Genomic DNA, 16,683 nt, shown 5'->3' on the forward strand with positions numbered 1-16,683 from the left:
TAGCCAAACCCTAGAAAGAAATTCGGATTGTATTAATAGCATCTAATACATGAAAATTGAAAATAGAAATCCACTTATCAGTAGCCAAAATTTCAAAGAACAAGTGAGGAAAACCCAACCGCTGTTATCGATAATGGAGGCCCTAAAATGAGTAAACAGAACAGATAATTAGAAGAAAAACTGAACTGAGTCTTCAGTCCTCCTCCTCTCCCTCATTCTCGGCAATGTTAAAGTAGCGCAATTCGTAAACATTCCTGTCTTTGTTGGAAGAAATAACTCGAAGCCAGTCCCTCACATTGTGTTTCTTCAAGTACTTTTTGGTCAAGTACTTTAAATACCTGGAAAAAAGAAGAAGCACAAATAGTATGAAATAATATTTAGGTCAGACAACCAGTAGAAGTTGGATGCGAAATAGAAAATAATAACATCAGGGATCTTAAAATTCTATGCATGAACAACAATCAATATATTCCATCAATCCAAAGATACAAAGCCTGCTTCAGTCTAGCCGTTTGTCAGTCAATTGCATAACAAATAACTTCGCAAAACAAAACTATAAATAATAATGCCTTATCCCTCATTTTCACCTAATTAGGTACCTTAGGAAAATTATCAACCAGTCCAGCAGTCACATGAAGTCATGATAAAGTGAGAAGGAGACGCTTGATTTTCATCATCTGCAACTACATTCAAGACCACGAGCAGATTTTCGTTTTTTTAATATATATTTATAATCAAGGATTGCTGAGATGATGATTTATTGTTCTTCCAGACAAAACAAAACGCATAGTTCTCATGAACATGAATCAAACTCCTAATTCTTAAGAAACTTGGTCATTTGCATCACCAACATAGAGGATTCCGTAAGAAGAATTTCAAGGATTGATTTTTATAGAAAAAAATCTAAGCACAGAAGAAACTGAATGAGGATGGATTCAAGCAACGAACATAAATAAAGATTGATGAGCAAGTACCGCTTAGAGAAGTTGCTGTCGGAGGTAACGGTGATCTTGTTCTTCTCACGAGTCACGGTAACAGAGTCGCCAAGAGCACCGGCCTTTCCACCAACCTTGATCCTCTCCTGGAGGAACTTCTCGAGTGAGGCGATATCCATGATCTTATCCTCCACCGGCTTAGCGCAATCAATGACGAAGGACGCCCCCTTCTTCTTTCCCTTTGCTCCTGCTGCTGCTGCCCGACTCATTTTTGCTCTCTAATACACAGATAAAAACTGAGCCTTCTCTCCCTTCGTCAGATGATAAAAGAGCGCCGTGTAGGTGAGACAGAGACTGAAGATGTTGGGACGAGATGGAAAAGGGATCTAGGGTTTTTCTTTTCTTTTGGAGGGCCTCCTTTCCACGACGTCGTTCAAGGCCTTTTAGTAATTTACACATACGGGTTTTGCTGAAATAATGACGTCATCTTCGCAGATAAAACGTAACATTTGCATACTACGTCGTTTTTAGCCCTTTTCAGCTACGGCTGTGGTCTTGGTAACCGGAGGGTGAAAAGGGGGAGAGAAATGGGAATTCAGAAGTGGGAAGAGAGAGGGAAATGGAAGAAGAACTCATCGGTGCGGTGCCGTGCTCTTCCCTCGCCGTTGATTCCGTACTCCGTGTTGGAACGGTAATCATAACTCTCCAGAAACTCCATTGACAGACAGAGAGAAACCTTGACTGATTGTTTGATTACTGAAAACTGAATGAACCTTTGTGATTTCTGTTCAGGCAGGTGCAATTTGGGGGTCATGCATAGGTCCTTATGATGCTAGTAAAAGAGGTGATTTCCTTCTCAACCTGTTAGTAGCTACCATCTATTCAAAATTGACACTTATTGAATTTGTTTTCTTTTTGTATACCCACAGGCCTGACTGGCGTAGCTCGGGCTTCCTTTGTGGTAAGCTAGTTTCTATTACTATTTCATTTCTTGAATCTTCATTTCTTTGTTCATTTTGGCGTGGCTTTTTTTATTTTATTTTCATGTGCAGGCAAAGACAATAGGGAAATTCGGTTTCCAATGTGGTAATTCGCTGAATATCTCTTATTTGGTTGCCTTTTTGAAGCTATAGCATTACACTTTATTTTATATTTCAGACAATGCTATTAGAGGGAGATGATTTAGGTGGTTTTCGACATGCTTGCAACCAGTAGAAAAGCATGATGTATCTGGGGATCGGTTAGGTGCAAAAGCAAATTGACTTGGATGGGTGTGTAAGCACTTATCCATCCAATTACAACAGAATATGAAATAAAAGACATATCATGAGGTCGATAAAGAGTAAACCAATGAATTAGTCAATTAGGATTAGACATCTACATTTTAGGAAATAGAATCATAGAGATGTAAGTTCTATGGTATGTGTAGCACTTTGATATTTAGTTATAATACAGCATCAGTGTATGATTATTACATATGGTTGTTCCTTTCAAGACACATTTGCTGCTTCTTTCGGAACATTTATCAGCTGTTTCCAAAGCTCACTTATTTTGATCTTGCATTACTGTCTTATTGCCCAGGGCTTGTTGCTGGAGTTTTTACTGCTACTTGTTGTGGAATTCAAAGATATAGGAGGCAGAATGACTGGGTTAGTTATATATCAACCTTGTTGCCATTGCTACTCATAGATCAACACAACTCGAATCATTATCAGTTTGATAATTGTAAGATCTAAGTTATTGAAAAATTTATTTTTTTCTCCTGCATGCATCAAATTGTTAGTGAGATCCCCTTTTTTAGGAGGGAGCGGTGTATGAGAAAAGCAAGGATAAAGATCATAATAATATGAGCTTCATTTTATTATGAATATTATCAAGGGCAGTTTTAGACCGTATATTTTAGTCTCTGTTGTTTTCTTTTAAGGAAATATAATGTTTTAAGGTGATGATTTTATATAGTTTACTCTTTACTGGGACTTTCTACAAAGGCTCTACCCTTAGGTTGGTGTCATTCCTATTTTCACCAATCGTTGTTTCCACCCCACTATTATTTTCAGTGGCTGATATGATCTTATTCAATATTTGAATTATAATTTAAATTACAAATATCAAATAGATGCCTTTTGCATCTTTACATGTTTGTGTATTTAGGATGATTATTTGCAAGTTGTTGACTCGCACAAAAAAAATGTTCATTTATCAAACACGGTGCTCTTGGAAACGCTTGATGATTAAGTGAAGAACATATCAAAGTTTTTTCTTCGTACAGGTGAATCCTCTAATTGCGGGTGCTGTGGCAGGGGCAGCTGTTGCTGCTGGGACGAGAAGTTGGACACAGGTTGTTGGGATGGCTGGTCTGGTTTCTGCCTTTAGTGTTGCCGCTGACTATTCCAAAACCTTTTGAGTTATCTGCTAAAAAATAGCATAGTTGGTCAAGCTAGGTGATCTTTCCTCCTTGGCCTCTACCATATGCATCTGGTTACCATCTACATCCCACCTGTTTGATTTTTTTAGGTAATTATCTGTTACTGGAACATTATTATCTGATTCATCTGAAATTGAACTTAGGGGAGTGTTTCTTGCTTCCATTTGATAAAAGACTCACCTAGCTAAATTTTCCAACATGGATTAGGGTTGACCCCTACAATTAGCTATAACTTGAGGTGCCATCTTTCTTTCAAGTATATTGACTTCTTCCTTTATCCTCTCTTAGGATTTTACCCTCAGATCTTTCTATTTCACGTTTCACGGCTGTGTCACCGATTATTTTTATGAACGACTTATTTTAGTTTCCACTGGATAATCTTCTTTAGTATCATACGTACTTTTCAGAATCGTTTTCTAACGGGCCCCTTTGATGAACAACTGATTCTTTCTCTAACGATTGCGTGCATTACCAAGTCTTGCAGTTTTAAGTAAATGTTTACCTTCATTCCAAGATCATTATCATTCACCGAATCACCCTTTGGTAATGCACGGGAACAATTTTGGAATCGAAATATTTTCATACAAGAGGCAAAATATAAATTTTTGTTTCTGGCTTCCATGCTTCCATTAAATTGCTCACGTTAATTATCTTTATGGCGGCATCATAACGATTGCATTGCTCAATAACTCTACTAACTACAGCTTGCTTTCTCCAATTTTGCACGAATTGGGAATGCAAACTGGAGCCCAAAAGCAAGGACTGTGAAATGATCCGTATTAGATGTGGCATGAACTAAGTTAATTAGGATTAGTTGTGGAATATGTAGTTAATCTTTAGATTACTGGGATGTTATATGGAAAGGTCATCTCTGTTAAACTTGGAGAAAGTCCATGCTCCATAGGGATGACCCCACTATTTACCCAACAAGCGTGTTAGAGCTTTGGTATTGTACAGCAATTAGTAGTGGAGCTTGAGGTTAGTTTTTGTGTCTGTTTTGTTGTTTGTGGAATTTAAAATTTAAAATTCTCTTAAGATGAGCGAATTTTGTTTGTGGTCTGTTGACGGGGAGGTTTAACCACTTGGTGTTCGACTGTCGTTGTCATGGAACACTTTGAGATGGTTTGTACAAAGCATTTAAGATTGAACTATTTTGTTTCAACTCGGTACAATTTAAGCTACTGTAGTACTGTGAAAGGTTGCTGGTTTTTTAGTTTGTATTATGGGTAAAATATTAATTACATGACACCCTATTTTGATTAAAATGCCCAGTTCTATTTTTTTTCTTAACAATAATTTTTAATGTTTTTGTTTTTAAGTTAAAGATAGACCTGATATGAAAAATATTAATCGATAGGTGTTTTTTTTTTTAAATCTTTTTCTATATTCAACTGCCACCTATTACTATTTATTTATTTTTTCGGTAGAGAATCAAGACTAGCTGATTTGTCCTTTAGCCAAAAACAAACAGCGTCTAAACTAGCAGCCATCCTGATTGGAACATGTGTCACCTGATTGGTGCAACGGGGAGAAAATTGAAAGGAAAGGTGCTCAAAAGACTGACCTATGGACAAAATATCCGCTGCAATCTGGGCCGACTCGTTGAAAATGGAAGAAGGATTTCCTAGAGCATGCACCACCTGAAGACAGCCCGTTTGCAGTAGCACCATCCTGTAACTCATGTCTAAAGCAATTTGCAAATCAAAGCAAGCAGTCTGCAGGCAAAATTTTGGAAAAATTAGCTCTATTTAACTAAACATAACATTGTGTAAATTTTCAAGGTTTTTTAAAAAAATTTATATCAAGTCTTGGATTTGACCTATTAAATCAAAGTGTTTTTCATGTGCTTATTAAAAGTGTGTTTGGCAATGTGGTAACGGTAATCAAAGTGTTTTTCATGTGCTTATTAAGAGTGTATTTGGCAATGTGATAGCGGTTGCATTTCAAATAATTTTTTGTGTTGAAATGCATGCCAATGATATTTTTTTATTTTTTAAAAATTATTTTTAATATCAGCACATTAAAACGATTCAAAACGTCCAAATCATATTAAATTTTAATAAAAATAAAAAATAAATTTTTTTTGAATTTTTTGAAAACACAAGTTTAACCGCGTTCCCAAACACTGTCTAAGTATGATTGAGAAAATAATTTTTTTTAAATTTTTTAAAAACGCAAATTCAACCGCATTTTCAAACACTAATTAAGTATGATTGTGGTTGCTTTTTAGAATATTTTTTGTTTTAAAATATATGAAAATAATTTTTTTATTTTTTTAAATTATTTTTAAAATTAACATAATAAAAAAATTTAATTTTTAATCAAAAAATATTATTTAAAAAAAAACATAAATTCCAAACACTCGTAAAAAATTCCATCTGATATAAATTGAACTAAATTATTTTTAAAATTAACATAATAAAATATTTAAAACAATTTAATTTTTAATCAAAAAATATTATTAAAAAAAAAACATAAATTCCAAACACTCATAAAAAATTCCATTCGATATAAATTGAAATTCATCTAAGTTATCTATTAAATAGGTTGAGTTTAGCACCTTATTCCTCACCAAGTACAACTATGTAAGAGTCCACATTTAATGCACTGTTGAGTTTTATAGTTTTAATGATTTTTTTTGGTTAATGTGCAAGGTCAAATTTTAACCTATTAGCATACTGGGATGCAATTTGTTAAAAGCTTTTCAACACATAATCTCCCTGGTTTTAAAAGTATAAGAAAGGCTCTTTGAAGTAGGATCCTGGACACACATGAGCTAAATCCCGTTAGTGATTTTTATTATGAATATATGCCATCAACTATTTAACAAAATGTCTATCCAGTAATGTTGTTGTGATGCGGCATAAACTGGTTTGGCCCGGCAATGAAAACCTTACAATACTGGGATTGTGACTAATCACTTGACTAATTAATATATTTTCTTAATAAATATATATTTAAACCTTTCTTTTTGTTTGTGTGTGTGCAATTGTGAGTTATTATGTGCTGTGAAGATATCGTATTTGAGATTCAAATCTAAGAGTTCTCTATATATCTACAATCAAAGAGGAGAAACTCTACAGTCATTGACATGTATGATTTTAAAAAAACACAATAATGTCAAAAAAACAAGAAAGTCTTCTGATGAAAAGATTAATAGTGCTCGGAGAGCAACTAATAACATCTTAACAGTTATTTTAAGAATTTATCTTAAAAAAAAAACAACACAAAAATAAAAGAGAATATAAAATTCATGATATATAAAAAATGATAAGAATATCTTTATTTATTAGTTCTCTCCTCTACTTGTGTTTATTTAAAAAAAAATTGAATAATAATTAATAAGATCTTATTAATTATTCCCTGAATACTATAAAATTTCTCATGAAATCTATATTTATTATAGTACTTTGTTATTGGACATGAGAGATCAGCTTTAATAAAACCATTTATTATATTTTTGAACATAATTAAAATTATTTTGTATATTTATGAACAACATCCTATTTTTATATATAATAAAGTTAAAGCACAATGAAAATTGTTTTTGTTTTATGCGTGCTCCTTCGTATATTTTTATAGTTCCGATTTAATTTAATCTCTCAGGCGACAGCATAACTTTCTCTCTCTCTTTCATTTTAAAAACACGTCAGGTCAGAGACCACATCTTTATTTGTTTTTACTTTATTTTTCTTTATCTTTCTTGACTGGGATAACGTGAGAGAATTTAGTAGGCGGAGTTGATGAGAATGACATGCGTGTCTTTTGATAAATACAAGGAAACCTTGAAAACCTCAAAAAGTCCCGAAACTATGGACTTTGTCACAATTGAGGGCTCCGTGTATTTTGTCTCAATCGAATGCCTAAGTTATTTAAAAAACCCTAATCAAGCCTAAAAACTCAAATGAAATGGGTCAAGTTTTTCACAAAACAACATTGTTTCTTGCAATATAATTTGGACAATGGAAAGACTCGACTAAGAACAGAAACTTCAGGTAACAAATTGAGCTTAAAAAAATGAAGATCAAGACTATCTACACTACCTGTATATATTCAAGAGTTAAGGGTATTTTAAATATATAAAATCTTAATTGGTCATATACAAATCATATAATATGTTAATTTTAGTTTTGGTGATAAAAATACTACGAAATGGTAGATTAGAGACACAACAATATTTTAAAAATAAATTATATATTATCAAACATGCAAGAATAAATTAGACTTGAGCTGAAGAAAATAGAGGAAATTTAATTAACAATTTATACTTGAGCTGAGCCGGACCCACCAACTACCATTAAAAGAAAAGAAAGAAAAATAAAATAAAAAAACTCTGAAGATCGGCGAATCACATTAAATAATCTAGTCAAAATTAGTATTCTGGGTATATAAGCGATAAGGATGAGAATGGAGTTGAAAGCAATTTGGGAGGTGCTTGAAATCTTTTATCTATCTTATTAATCTCCGTGCCAAGGCGGTGGCAGGATGGTCTGCACACGTGCCAACTCATAGCTTTCGGAACTGCTCAACTCCTATAAATATTAACAAGGGATCCTAACTGTTCAACGATTTGGGATAAGTAAACAAATCTCACCGGATCCCTCTCCCCAAATATTTTTCATTTTTTTCGTGTTAAGATATATTTCTTTTTCGGCGTGTAGAAGAGAGCTCTCACCTTTTGACCTTAAGCCGCTCATCATCTCCCTTCGATCTTTTCAAACTTTGATCATCAGTTTATGCTGCTTTAACGTTGCGTTCTTTCTCCTTAGTTCTGCAAGGCGATGGAGTTTGAATATCGGGAGGTAACAATCCAAGGTTTTGACTCCATCTGTTTCTCTTTCCTGGGCTGTTAGTGGAGATATGTTTGATGATATTTATGATCGTGTTTCGACAGGAGTATATAAAAAGTTCGAGAGGAGTGCAGCTCTTTACATGCAGATGGTTGCCTGCGAATTCATGTTCTCCAAAAGCACTTGTTTTCCTTTGCCATGGTATTTTTCTTCCATGAACTCTATCTCTCTCTTTGTGTGGGATCTCTCGGTCTCATCAGTGGTACTGGTCTGTGTTGTTGGTGTGATTTATTGAGCTCATTAATGGAGTTTGCAGGGTATGGCATGGAGTGCAGTGGTTTCATGAGAGGTAATGAATTCGCTTTAGTAACGTCTTTTATTTTTCTCTATGTTCTTTATTTTAGTCGCAACGTCCTACTGTTCATGCTAGCTGATTTGAATGCTTGGCCTGTTTTCTTCTTCTGATCACTTGAAACCTAAAATCAAAGCTAAAAAAACCATTGATTTTGTGTTTCCTGTGAGCATGTTTGTCTTTCTGTCCATGGTGTGCTTTTTATTTAAATTTATTTTTAACGTCCATATATTAAAATAATATATATATAATAATTTTAAATAAATTAATTAAATTCTTTCAATCAGAGCACAGTCCCAAAAATTAATTATATGGATATCATTTATTGATCGCGTATAATACACCACCCACTCCTCCATGAGCTGCGCGATCCGGACCATCCTACTGCCCGTTGGATTTAATGGTGACCTCATGCAGAACGACCACTTTAATTATTTTTTATGGGTATTCCATCTATAGGCACTACCAATTTGGCAGTGACAGTAACTAGTTCTGAAACATGACCAATTTAACTTTAAGGTATTCTGTCCATATCTTGCCGCAGTTTATTTTTAAAAGTGGATTTTGCAGAAAAGCTTGGTTCGATTTTTTGTATGGAAGGGAAGGCAGTCTAGGGTGCCCTTTTATTGAGTATTTTTTATAATTATTCTAGCTTATGACTAATATATAGATATTATCAACTCAATTAGAAATCCCATTTAATTCAAGATATATATATATATATATAATTTTTTAATTCAATACATACTTAAATATCTAAAATTCAATGAATGTAATATAAATATCTTAATTTGTTAATAACCCGAGTATAAATATAATAAAACTCTTACCCGTTCTTATTCCTAACCCCGACCAGAGCTTTTGCTTTCACACACACGCACACATCTGTCGTCTTGCATGCATATAGTTAGAAAAATAGGGAAAGTGCCAGACGGAATGGGCAATTATTGCTAATAATCAGACAAGAGGTTGAAGCTGGCCATGGATGTCTAGTCGACTCATGTCCCACAGCTGTCATTTTTATGTTACATCACGATTAACTCAGGCCACTAAAAGGGAGGTTCACGACTATATTGTTTATCTTATCCCCGTCACATCTTCATTGATTTGGGACACGCTCCCCCGTGAAGCCTTTCTTTGGCAACTTGAGCCCCATAACTTGGCGTCCACAAGTGTGTACGCATGCTGAAGTTAGTGTAAAATGGAGAGCTTCTAATCGGATTTCCATTGATCTAACTCATAATTTCTTATGCCACTTTAACAACTTGTTTTGAATATGATTGTTATTTTTTTAATTAAAGTAAGTTAACTAATTATTCACACCACATTCGAGTATGAATTAGTGCACCTGAGTGGGTCAGCTATATGTCTGACCATAAATGGAAACGTGGGTCAGTTAAAAAGTTTGGTTAGGAGGTTTGGCAACCGGTCTCTTGTTGGGCTGTTAGGCCCACCAGATCTTTTTTTCTTGCACTTGCGTAACAATTGTGACCTACCAGACTCCATGAAATAGAAATCGTAGGATTATTATTAATCTCTTTTTAAACACGAGTAACAAATTTTTGTTCAATGACATGGATGTTACAATGTTGATTTGTTTGGTAAGCAACTTGAAATTCACTAGAAGTTTCGTGGTGCTAAAGACACAAAAGAAGAAGAGATGCGAACAAAAAGAAACATGGAACAAGGAGAAGAGAGATACACGAAAGAAATTATTTTTCTCCTCATGTTTATCTCTCTTGATGCTTTAAATATTATCAATATTTAGGTAATATTTGAAAGTATAATAATAATTATTTTTAAAATATTTTTTATACTTATTTTTATTGAGATATGCATTGAAACAATTTTTTAAAAATTTATTAAAATAATGCAAAAAAATCTTTTTAAACACAAAAAAAAAAAACATCCTTTTAAACAAGGATATAATTTGTGTGGTCTAAATTTGGAACTGCTATCCGTCTATGATTTATTGCAATACCTAACCACTGTCTTTGATATAAATGTTGGAACGTCACTTAATGAAGCAAGTTTTGATTGGAATAGAATGTGGAGTCAGGCTAGCAAGTGCTAGATATGCTGTGTTTGGAATTGACTACGAGGGGCATGGACGGTCCACTGGTTCTCGCTGTTACATCAAGAAATTTGAAAATATAGTGAACGACTGCGATGAATTTTTCAAGTCAGTTTGTGGTAAGCTAGCCACCAGTTTTCAACACTCGTTACCAAATGTTACGGTGAATTTATGACGGTGAACTGCAGACAGCTTAAATTAATTTGTTTGCATTGCTTTTCAGCCGAGAAAGAATACAGGTATAAGGGCAGGTTCCTGTATGGAGAGTCCATGGGAGGAGCAGTTGCACTGTTACTCCACATGAAGGAACCTTCTTTTTATAATGGTGCTGTTCTTGCCGCCCCTATGTGTAAGGTAAATAGCATATTTTATTTTCGATAGATATTTAACCATTGCTGGGCATGCTTATTTACTGGGATGGAATTTTTTTTATAGATATCGGAGAAGTTGAAGCCACACCAGGTGGTTATTAATATCTTGACTGGTTTTGAAGATCTTATACCAAAGTGGAAGATCGTCCCGTCAAAAGATGTCATTGACTCTGCCTTTAAAGACCCTGTTAAGAGAGAAGAGGTGAGCTTTTTTCCCCTTCGTTTAAAACTGATGTTCTGATAAGGAAATTGCTGGAAATTTATAAAAGTATTTTTTTTCTGGTGACAACTCCTGAGCTGGTGTATTGGTTTAGATAAGGAATAACAAGCTGATATACCAAGACAAGCCTAGGCTGAAAACAGCGCTGGAAATGCTCAGAACTAGCATGAGGGTGGAGGAAAGTTTAAATAAGGCGAGTCAGTAGCCCTGCTTTTAGCTCCCGTTATTGACGATGCATCTACAATGTTTAGTTGATTTGAGCTGTTGAATTTGCAGGTGACACTGCCATTCTTAGTGTTGCACGGTGACTCAGATACGGTGACGGACCCTGAAATAAGCAAGGCCTTGTATGAGCGAGCAAGCAGCGAAGACAAGACCATGAAATTGTACCCTGGAATGTGGCATGGTTTGACGGCGGGAGAAACTGACGAAAACGTTGGAATCGTTTTTACCGATGTTGTAGCTTGGCTTGACAAGTACACCGCCGAGGGAAGTAATCTTGTTGTTGAACCGTTGCATGAAACTTTCAACATTGGCATAGAGAAACTTCCATCTCCGCCGCCTAAGACTTACAAGCAATCACTTGCTTGCTATCTCTGTGGATTTAAGGAAACCCGCACGCTTCATTCCGCTATGTAGCTCTTCTCCCGTGGCTGTTATCCAAGAGCTTGGTTTTTTTCTTTTTACTGAAAATGTGAAAATCATGTTCACAGGGAAAAAGAAATAAAGTGATTTTTTTTACTGAAAATGTGAAAATCATGTTCACAGGGAAAAAGAAATAAAAAAGTGATTGTCGCTGCCTACGACTTGCAAGCCATCACTTGGTAGCTGTCTTTGTGGATTTAACGGAACCCGCAGGCTTCATTCCGCCATGTTGCTCTTCTCCCATGGCTGTTATCCAAGAGCTTGGTTACTATATATAAATAAAACTTCCCATGATCCAAAAATTTATCTGGTTAATTGAGATGTATGTGTTAAAATAATTAAGATTAAATATAAAAAAGAGGATAAAATTTTAAATAATTTGTATATTATGAATGTTTAATCTTAATTTAAATATAAATAAAGTATATATAAATTAAATTGAAATAATTATTCTATCCTTAATAAATAAAATTATATAAATATTATTTAACAATACAGAAACTTTGCAGTTAGCAAAATAGATTGGAAAAAAGCTCTCAAGCTGCGTTAAAGTGGAAAATGTATCCCAAGTGAGCGAAGGTCGGAAACTTTGCAGTTAGCAAAATTGATTGGAAAAAAGCTCTCAAGCTTCGTTAAAGTGGAAAATGTATCCCAAGTGAGGTACCATGCAAAAATATTTTATCTCCAATTATTTTTTTATTTTTTTAAATTATTTTTAAAAATATTTTATTTCGAATTATTCTTTTATTTTTTAAAATTGTTTTATTATATTGATATTAAAAATAAATTTAAAAAATAAAAATTATTTTATTTTATTTAAAAATATATATATATTAAATAACAATCATTACCATAATATTAAAAAATCTACAGAAAAACCATAGCTCGTTATGCATTCTCAAAACCATTATTATAATATTAAAAAATCTATAAAAAAACCATAGCTCGTTATGCATTCTCAAATCCAAAATACTTATTTTAGACTAGATTGAAGAAGCAATATTAATTTTAATTTGTATAAACTCGCATGAGATTGCCAACTAATCGTAACCAAGAGAAGAGAAAGGTAAATAATCTCATCTTATTTATCAAACAGCTAATTTGAGCAATTTTTTGGATTGTTATCCACACTATAATTTGGGCAATGCATAATTAGTCATACACAATTCACACGCCTAATTCATGCTATTAATTTATACAGAATGACATTATTGTAAGAGATTCATTGGAGATTTAATTTTTTTCTGTGTTTTTAAATTTTTTAATGTGTAGATATCAATAATAAAATTATAAAAAATAATTAAAAAATATTATTTTAATATTTTCAAACAACATATACTTTAAAAAGCCACCACTAAAAAAAAAACTAAATCCAAAACTTGCTGGGGGAAAAAAAAGGCAAAGTAAAATCCTAGGAAAAGCTGACCGCAAACAATTGACAGCTCACAGAGAAAAAAAGAAAAAGACTAGCAGGAAGCTAATTGGGCCTTGAATCTCAAAATTCGTATTGGATAAAAAGGCCCATTGGATCCACTACTACGTGGTAAAGTGCCACCAGCATTATAGTACTAATCTGCACCGTCGCGGACCCCTTGTTATTTTGTTCCCCTGTCGTCCAGATCTGAGTGGCGAAAGAAAGAAATCCCTAAACCCACACTCTAAACCCTAGCCAGCTCTTTCTTGTAAGTTCACAAGAGTCCTCTTTTTCTCTTGCTTCCGTGCTTCGTCTCTTGATTACTACTTGCAGTTTCTCCTGGAGAAAAAAATGCTAATTCTTTCTTTATTTATCTGCAGATTTTGATAGCTTGCTACTAGAGATTCAAGCTCAAAATTCAAAATGAGGTAACTGCCTCTAACCCTAATCTCCTTGTTCTTAGCTATGGATCGATTTATTTGATTCCTCTATCTACTTAGTAGCAAACTAGGGCTCGGTTTTAGTGAAAGTGTTGGTAAAATTTGTGCGTCGTTTTGAAACTCGAAGATCTTAATTATCGTTTACTTATTAAAATAGTAACTGATTATCATTATTATTTTTTATTTCTGGAATTGCTTGCTGGATTTTAGAGAATGTTGTCATTTGAAAAAGAACAAAAAAACAATTTTTTTTTGTCTTTGCTGTATTTCTTTATATGATATCACGAAGCTTAAAATGTGTTGATGCGTATTCAATTTCTCAACAGTGAACACAGTTTTTATAAACTATTATGTAAACTCTGGACTACCGGGGAATTTCTCAATCACTTACTTTTTTTTTTTTTGGTGGTGAAGAAAATACAATTTTCATGGAACTCAAAAACATGCTTTGTAAATTCATCTCATTTGGTTGATGTCTTTCTTTACTTGCACAGTCAAGGTATTGCAATTATAGTAATCAACCACGCTATGCTAGTATATTTTTTGTATGACAATTTCCAAGGGAAACAGGTGCTGTGATTTGTCTGTTATTTGTTAGAAGTTGTACTCATGATACTTATCTGAATGGGTACTCTTTTTTTTTCAATGTTATAGTGAACTTGACCATAAATATACTAACAGTTAGTTTTTCCTCTATCTTTTGCAGTAGGCCGATGGAAGAGGATGCCCCGGTATGTTACTTTTAGGAAATATAGTGCTCTGTTTTATTTTTCCAAATGTTGAAACTTTTTGCTAGAGAGAAAATGAGATTGAATTAGGTACAACTTGTTATTGTACCCAACTTTATTGTAACACGTGGGGAGCATTTGTGCTGACTTGATTCTCTTTCATTCATTTCAAGTCAAGTTTTTGCATCTCTCTGTCTTCCTGAACCCGAAGAAAAATCAGTACCTTTATTTTTCTATGTGTATTTGAGCAATGTCCTTTGCTGAGGGCAAACATGGTTAAAATTCTTACTTAGAGAGATTTGAATTCAAGTGAAATGTGATGTTCATTTTGCAATTCAACTAAGAATGAGCTATTACTATCCGTTGATATACCAATTTACATCTGCTAGGAAAATGTTTGCAATTAGTAAGATGCCTAGTCACTACTTTTGTCTTATAAAGTCTTTGGTTGCTTGTAACACTCCTTCAAACTGTTTTACAGAGCAAGAATGAGGAGGAGGAATTCAGCACTGGGCCGCTTTCTGTTCTGATGATGAGTGTCAAAAATAATACCCAGGTAATGTTTTCAGACCTAGTATATCATTAAGGGGTAAAGAATAGAACCATTAGATTACTAGTTTTGAAGTTAAAGCTGAGTTATTCATAAACATTCTGATTTGTGGCATTTTTGGTAATGGTGCTGTTTGGAGAAAACTTTGTCATGGTGAGTTTTGCAGTAATGTTGACTTGTTTGCTAGGAATAAAGAAACTTTAAAATCATTGTTTTGTTGACTTCATTCCCCAGAACTAGTTTGTACCTGGCATGTTGGGCTCCAATCAAAGTTCCCTAATTAACAGATGCCATTTATTGGAATTGGAGTTATCAGATTTGATATTGGCTGATGAAATCACTTAACTGTATATTGAATGGGTATGATTTTGCATATATGCTGTTAGAATCTTGGTCAGTTTTACATTCTAATGGTTGTTAGTCATTCAGGTACTAATTAACTGCCGCAACAACAAGAAGCTTCTGGGACGTGTGAGGGCATTCGATCGACATTGCAACATGGTTCTTGAAAATGTTAGGGAGATGTGGACTGAGGTTGGTTACTGACAGAGACTCTACAACTTCTAAGTCCTAAGCTGCATTTTCCATCTAAGTAACTACTATATCAATTAAATGCTCATGGCTTTCTGTTTCAGGTGCCAAAAACTGGGAAAGGCAAGAAGAAAGCTCAGCCAGTCAACAAAGATAGATTCATCAGCAAAATGTTCCTCCGTGGTGATTCTGTTATTATTGTCCTTAGGAATCCGAAGTGAAATGTGATAATCCTGTGATCTTTATGTCGAACAAACCTATTGCCTTCATGTTTGATAGAATCTCTATTAAGAAATGGATGAGAACCATCTATCCTGTGTGGAACTAACATGCCATTGCTTAAATTTTCTTTGTAGTACCATTACTTGAAAGTTTGTTTGCTTAAAAGCTATGTTGTTATGATGGGGCTGTTCCCTCGCCTTTCCAGCAAGCTAGTTAAGCTGCCCGAGGTTTTATGCTGTATTGATCATGATTTTTGAGTTTTTGATATGCTATTCTAGTCCAGGAAACCAATGCATTTGCACAGCTCAGATTGGTTTGTTTTGGTAGCTGCCAGGCCGGACGCTCCATGGTCTCTGTATATTGCCATGTTTTACAATCAGGCTGCTGACGGTTTGCCTGAAACGCGTATATGATCATGATTGCTAAATTAAGGGAGAAGTCTGGTCTCTAATGATCGTTTTAAGAGATGTCTATGAGAAAAGGATTATGCCAGAGATGTTTAAACTTTTGTTTATTAAATGATTTGCAGTAAATGATTCATGATTAATTAGTTTATGCATTATATAATTATTATCGCACCATCACATATGATAAGGTTATGTGTTGTATAATTTGAAAATCTTTTCCTATAATAAATATCAAATCACTTTCTAATATATATATGTATATGTATAGACACGCTCTCATAGCTAGGTCTTAGGAGGTACACGGGAGTGGATTTGTTAACCGGAGAAGGTTTTGTAAAAGAGAGTTATAAACTAAAATATCTAATTTTATAAAATGAAGCATTTAATCGATTATGTTTACTTAATATATTTATTTAAATTAATAATAGAAATACAAATAAAATTGATTGAATAAAATAAAAGGTAAAAATTATTATGCAAGGTCAAACATGTTAAAAATAAATATGTTTTATTTTAAAAACTAAAGTTTATTTATAAAACAAAAAATATATATAGATAAGTCAGAATAATATCTTCAAA

The 16,683-nt window shown here is 33.8% G+C and overlaps 4 protein-coding genes across 7 annotated transcripts; 3 read left to right on the plus strand and 1 right to left on the minus strand.

The window, feature by feature from the left end:
* On the minus strand, positions 1–1,317 carry LOC105131987 (60S ribosomal protein L22-2). Its single transcript, XM_011035225.1, has 2 exons — positions 975–1,317; positions 1–338 (listed from the first exon to the last, which is right to left on the minus strand). The coding sequence occupies exons 1-2, from the start codon at positions 1,202–1,204 to the stop codon at positions 194–196; spliced, it is 375 nt and encodes a 124-aa protein (XP_011033527.1). The 5' UTR covers positions 1,205–1,317; the 3' UTR covers positions 1–193.
* Positions 1,318–1,454: 137 nt separating this feature from the next.
* Positions 1,455–3,637, plus strand: ATOEP16-4 (Mitochondrial import inner membrane translocase subunit Tim17/Tim22/Tim23 family protein). Of its 4 annotated transcripts, none has more exons than XM_011035229.1 (7): positions 1,455–1,626; positions 1,728–1,779; positions 1,865–1,896; positions 1,988–2,021; positions 2,517–2,584; positions 3,236–3,357; positions 3,407–3,637. In XM_011035229.1, coding segments are annotated over exons 1-7 (381 nt in total). In that variant the 5' UTR covers positions 1,455–1,554; the 3' UTR covers positions 3,408–3,637. The 4 variants fall into 4 exon arrangements, with proteins under 4 accessions (XP_011033531.1, XP_011033530.1, XP_011033529.1 ...); XM_011035227.1 differs by having other exon boundaries at positions 1,457–1,626; positions 3,205–3,357; XM_011035228.1 differs by having other exon boundaries at positions 3,236–3,637.
* A 4,191-nt stretch (positions 3,638–7,828) lies between these two features.
* LOC105131989 (caffeoylshikimate esterase-like) lies at positions 7,829–11,909 on the plus strand. Its single transcript, XM_011035231.1, has 8 exons — positions 7,829–8,162; positions 8,255–8,351; positions 8,467–8,499; positions 10,549–10,695; positions 10,800–10,930; positions 11,012–11,149; positions 11,262–11,360; positions 11,444–11,909. Exons 1-8 carry the CDS (start codon positions 8,142–8,144, stop codon positions 11,804–11,806), a joined length of 1,029 nt encoding a protein of 342 aa, XP_011033533.1. The 5' UTR covers positions 7,829–8,141; the 3' UTR covers positions 11,807–11,909.
* Positions 11,910–13,383: 1,474 nt separating this feature from the next.
* LOC105131990 (small nuclear ribonucleoprotein Sm D2-like) lies at positions 13,384–15,912 on the plus strand. Its single transcript, XM_011035232.1, has 6 exons — positions 13,384–13,494; positions 13,607–13,654; positions 14,373–14,397; positions 14,876–14,950; positions 15,374–15,478; positions 15,580–15,912. Exons 2-6 carry the CDS (start codon positions 13,650–13,652, stop codon positions 15,694–15,696), a joined length of 327 nt encoding a protein of 108 aa, XP_011033534.1. The 5' UTR covers positions 13,384–13,494; positions 13,607–13,649; the 3' UTR covers positions 15,697–15,912.
* The last annotated feature ends 771 nt before the right edge of the window (positions 15,913–16,683 follow it).

This window comes from Populus euphratica, unplaced genomic scaffold (assembly GCF_000495115.2).
Source record: "Populus euphratica unplaced genomic scaffold, PopEup_1.0 scaffold26.1, whole genome shotgun sequence".
Taxonomy (NCBI): domain Eukaryota; kingdom Viridiplantae; phylum Streptophyta; class Magnoliopsida; order Malpighiales; family Salicaceae; genus Populus; species Populus euphratica.

What these genes read in the sequence shown, in the direction of transcription:
- LOC105131987 (XM_011035225.1), bottom strand. Translation starts at nt 1,204, where the DNA reads ATGAGTCGGGCAGCAGCAGCAGGAGCAAAGGGAAAGAAGAAGGGGGCG. An exon ending in GACAGCAACTTCTCTAAGCG is followed by an intron (nt 339 to 974) that starts GTACTTGCTCAT and finishes TCTTTTTTCCAG; the next exon opens with GTATTTAAAGTACTTGACCA.
- ATOEP16-4 (XM_011035226.1), top strand. Translation starts at nt 1,555, where the DNA reads ATGGAAGAAGAACTCATCGGTGCGGTGCCGTGCTCTTCCCTCGCCGTT. An exon ending in TTATGATGCTAGTAAAAGAG is followed by an intron (nt 1,780 to 1,864) that starts GTGATTTCCTTC and finishes GTATACCCACAG; the next exon opens with GCCTGACTGGCGTAGCTCGG. An exon ending in TAGCTCGGGCTTCCTTTGTG is followed by an intron (nt 1,897 to 1,987) that starts GTAAGCTAGTTT and finishes TTTCATGTGCAG; the next exon opens with GCAAAGACAATAGGGAAATT.
- LOC105131989 (XM_011035231.1), top strand. Translation starts at nt 8,142, where the DNA reads ATGGAGTTTGAATATCGGGAG. An exon ending in ACTTGTTTTCCTTTGCCATG is followed by an intron (nt 8,352 to 8,466) that starts GTATTTTTCTTC and finishes TGGAGTTTGCAG; the next exon opens with GGTATGGCATGGAGTGCAGT. An exon ending in ACCCTGTTAAGAGAGAAGAG is followed by an intron (nt 11,150 to 11,261) that starts GTGAGCTTTTTT and finishes GTATTGGTTTAG; the next exon opens with ATAAGGAATAACAAGCTGAT.
- LOC105131990 (XM_011035232.1), top strand. An exon ending in GTGTCAAAAATAATACCCAG is followed by an intron (nt 14,951 to 15,373) that starts GTAATGTTTTCA and finishes TTAGTCATTCAG; the next exon opens with GTACTAATTAACTGCCGCAA. An exon ending in TTAGGGAGATGTGGACTGAG is followed by an intron (nt 15,479 to 15,579) that starts GTTGGTTACTGA and finishes TTTCTGTTTCAG; the next exon opens with GTGCCAAAAACTGGGAAAGG.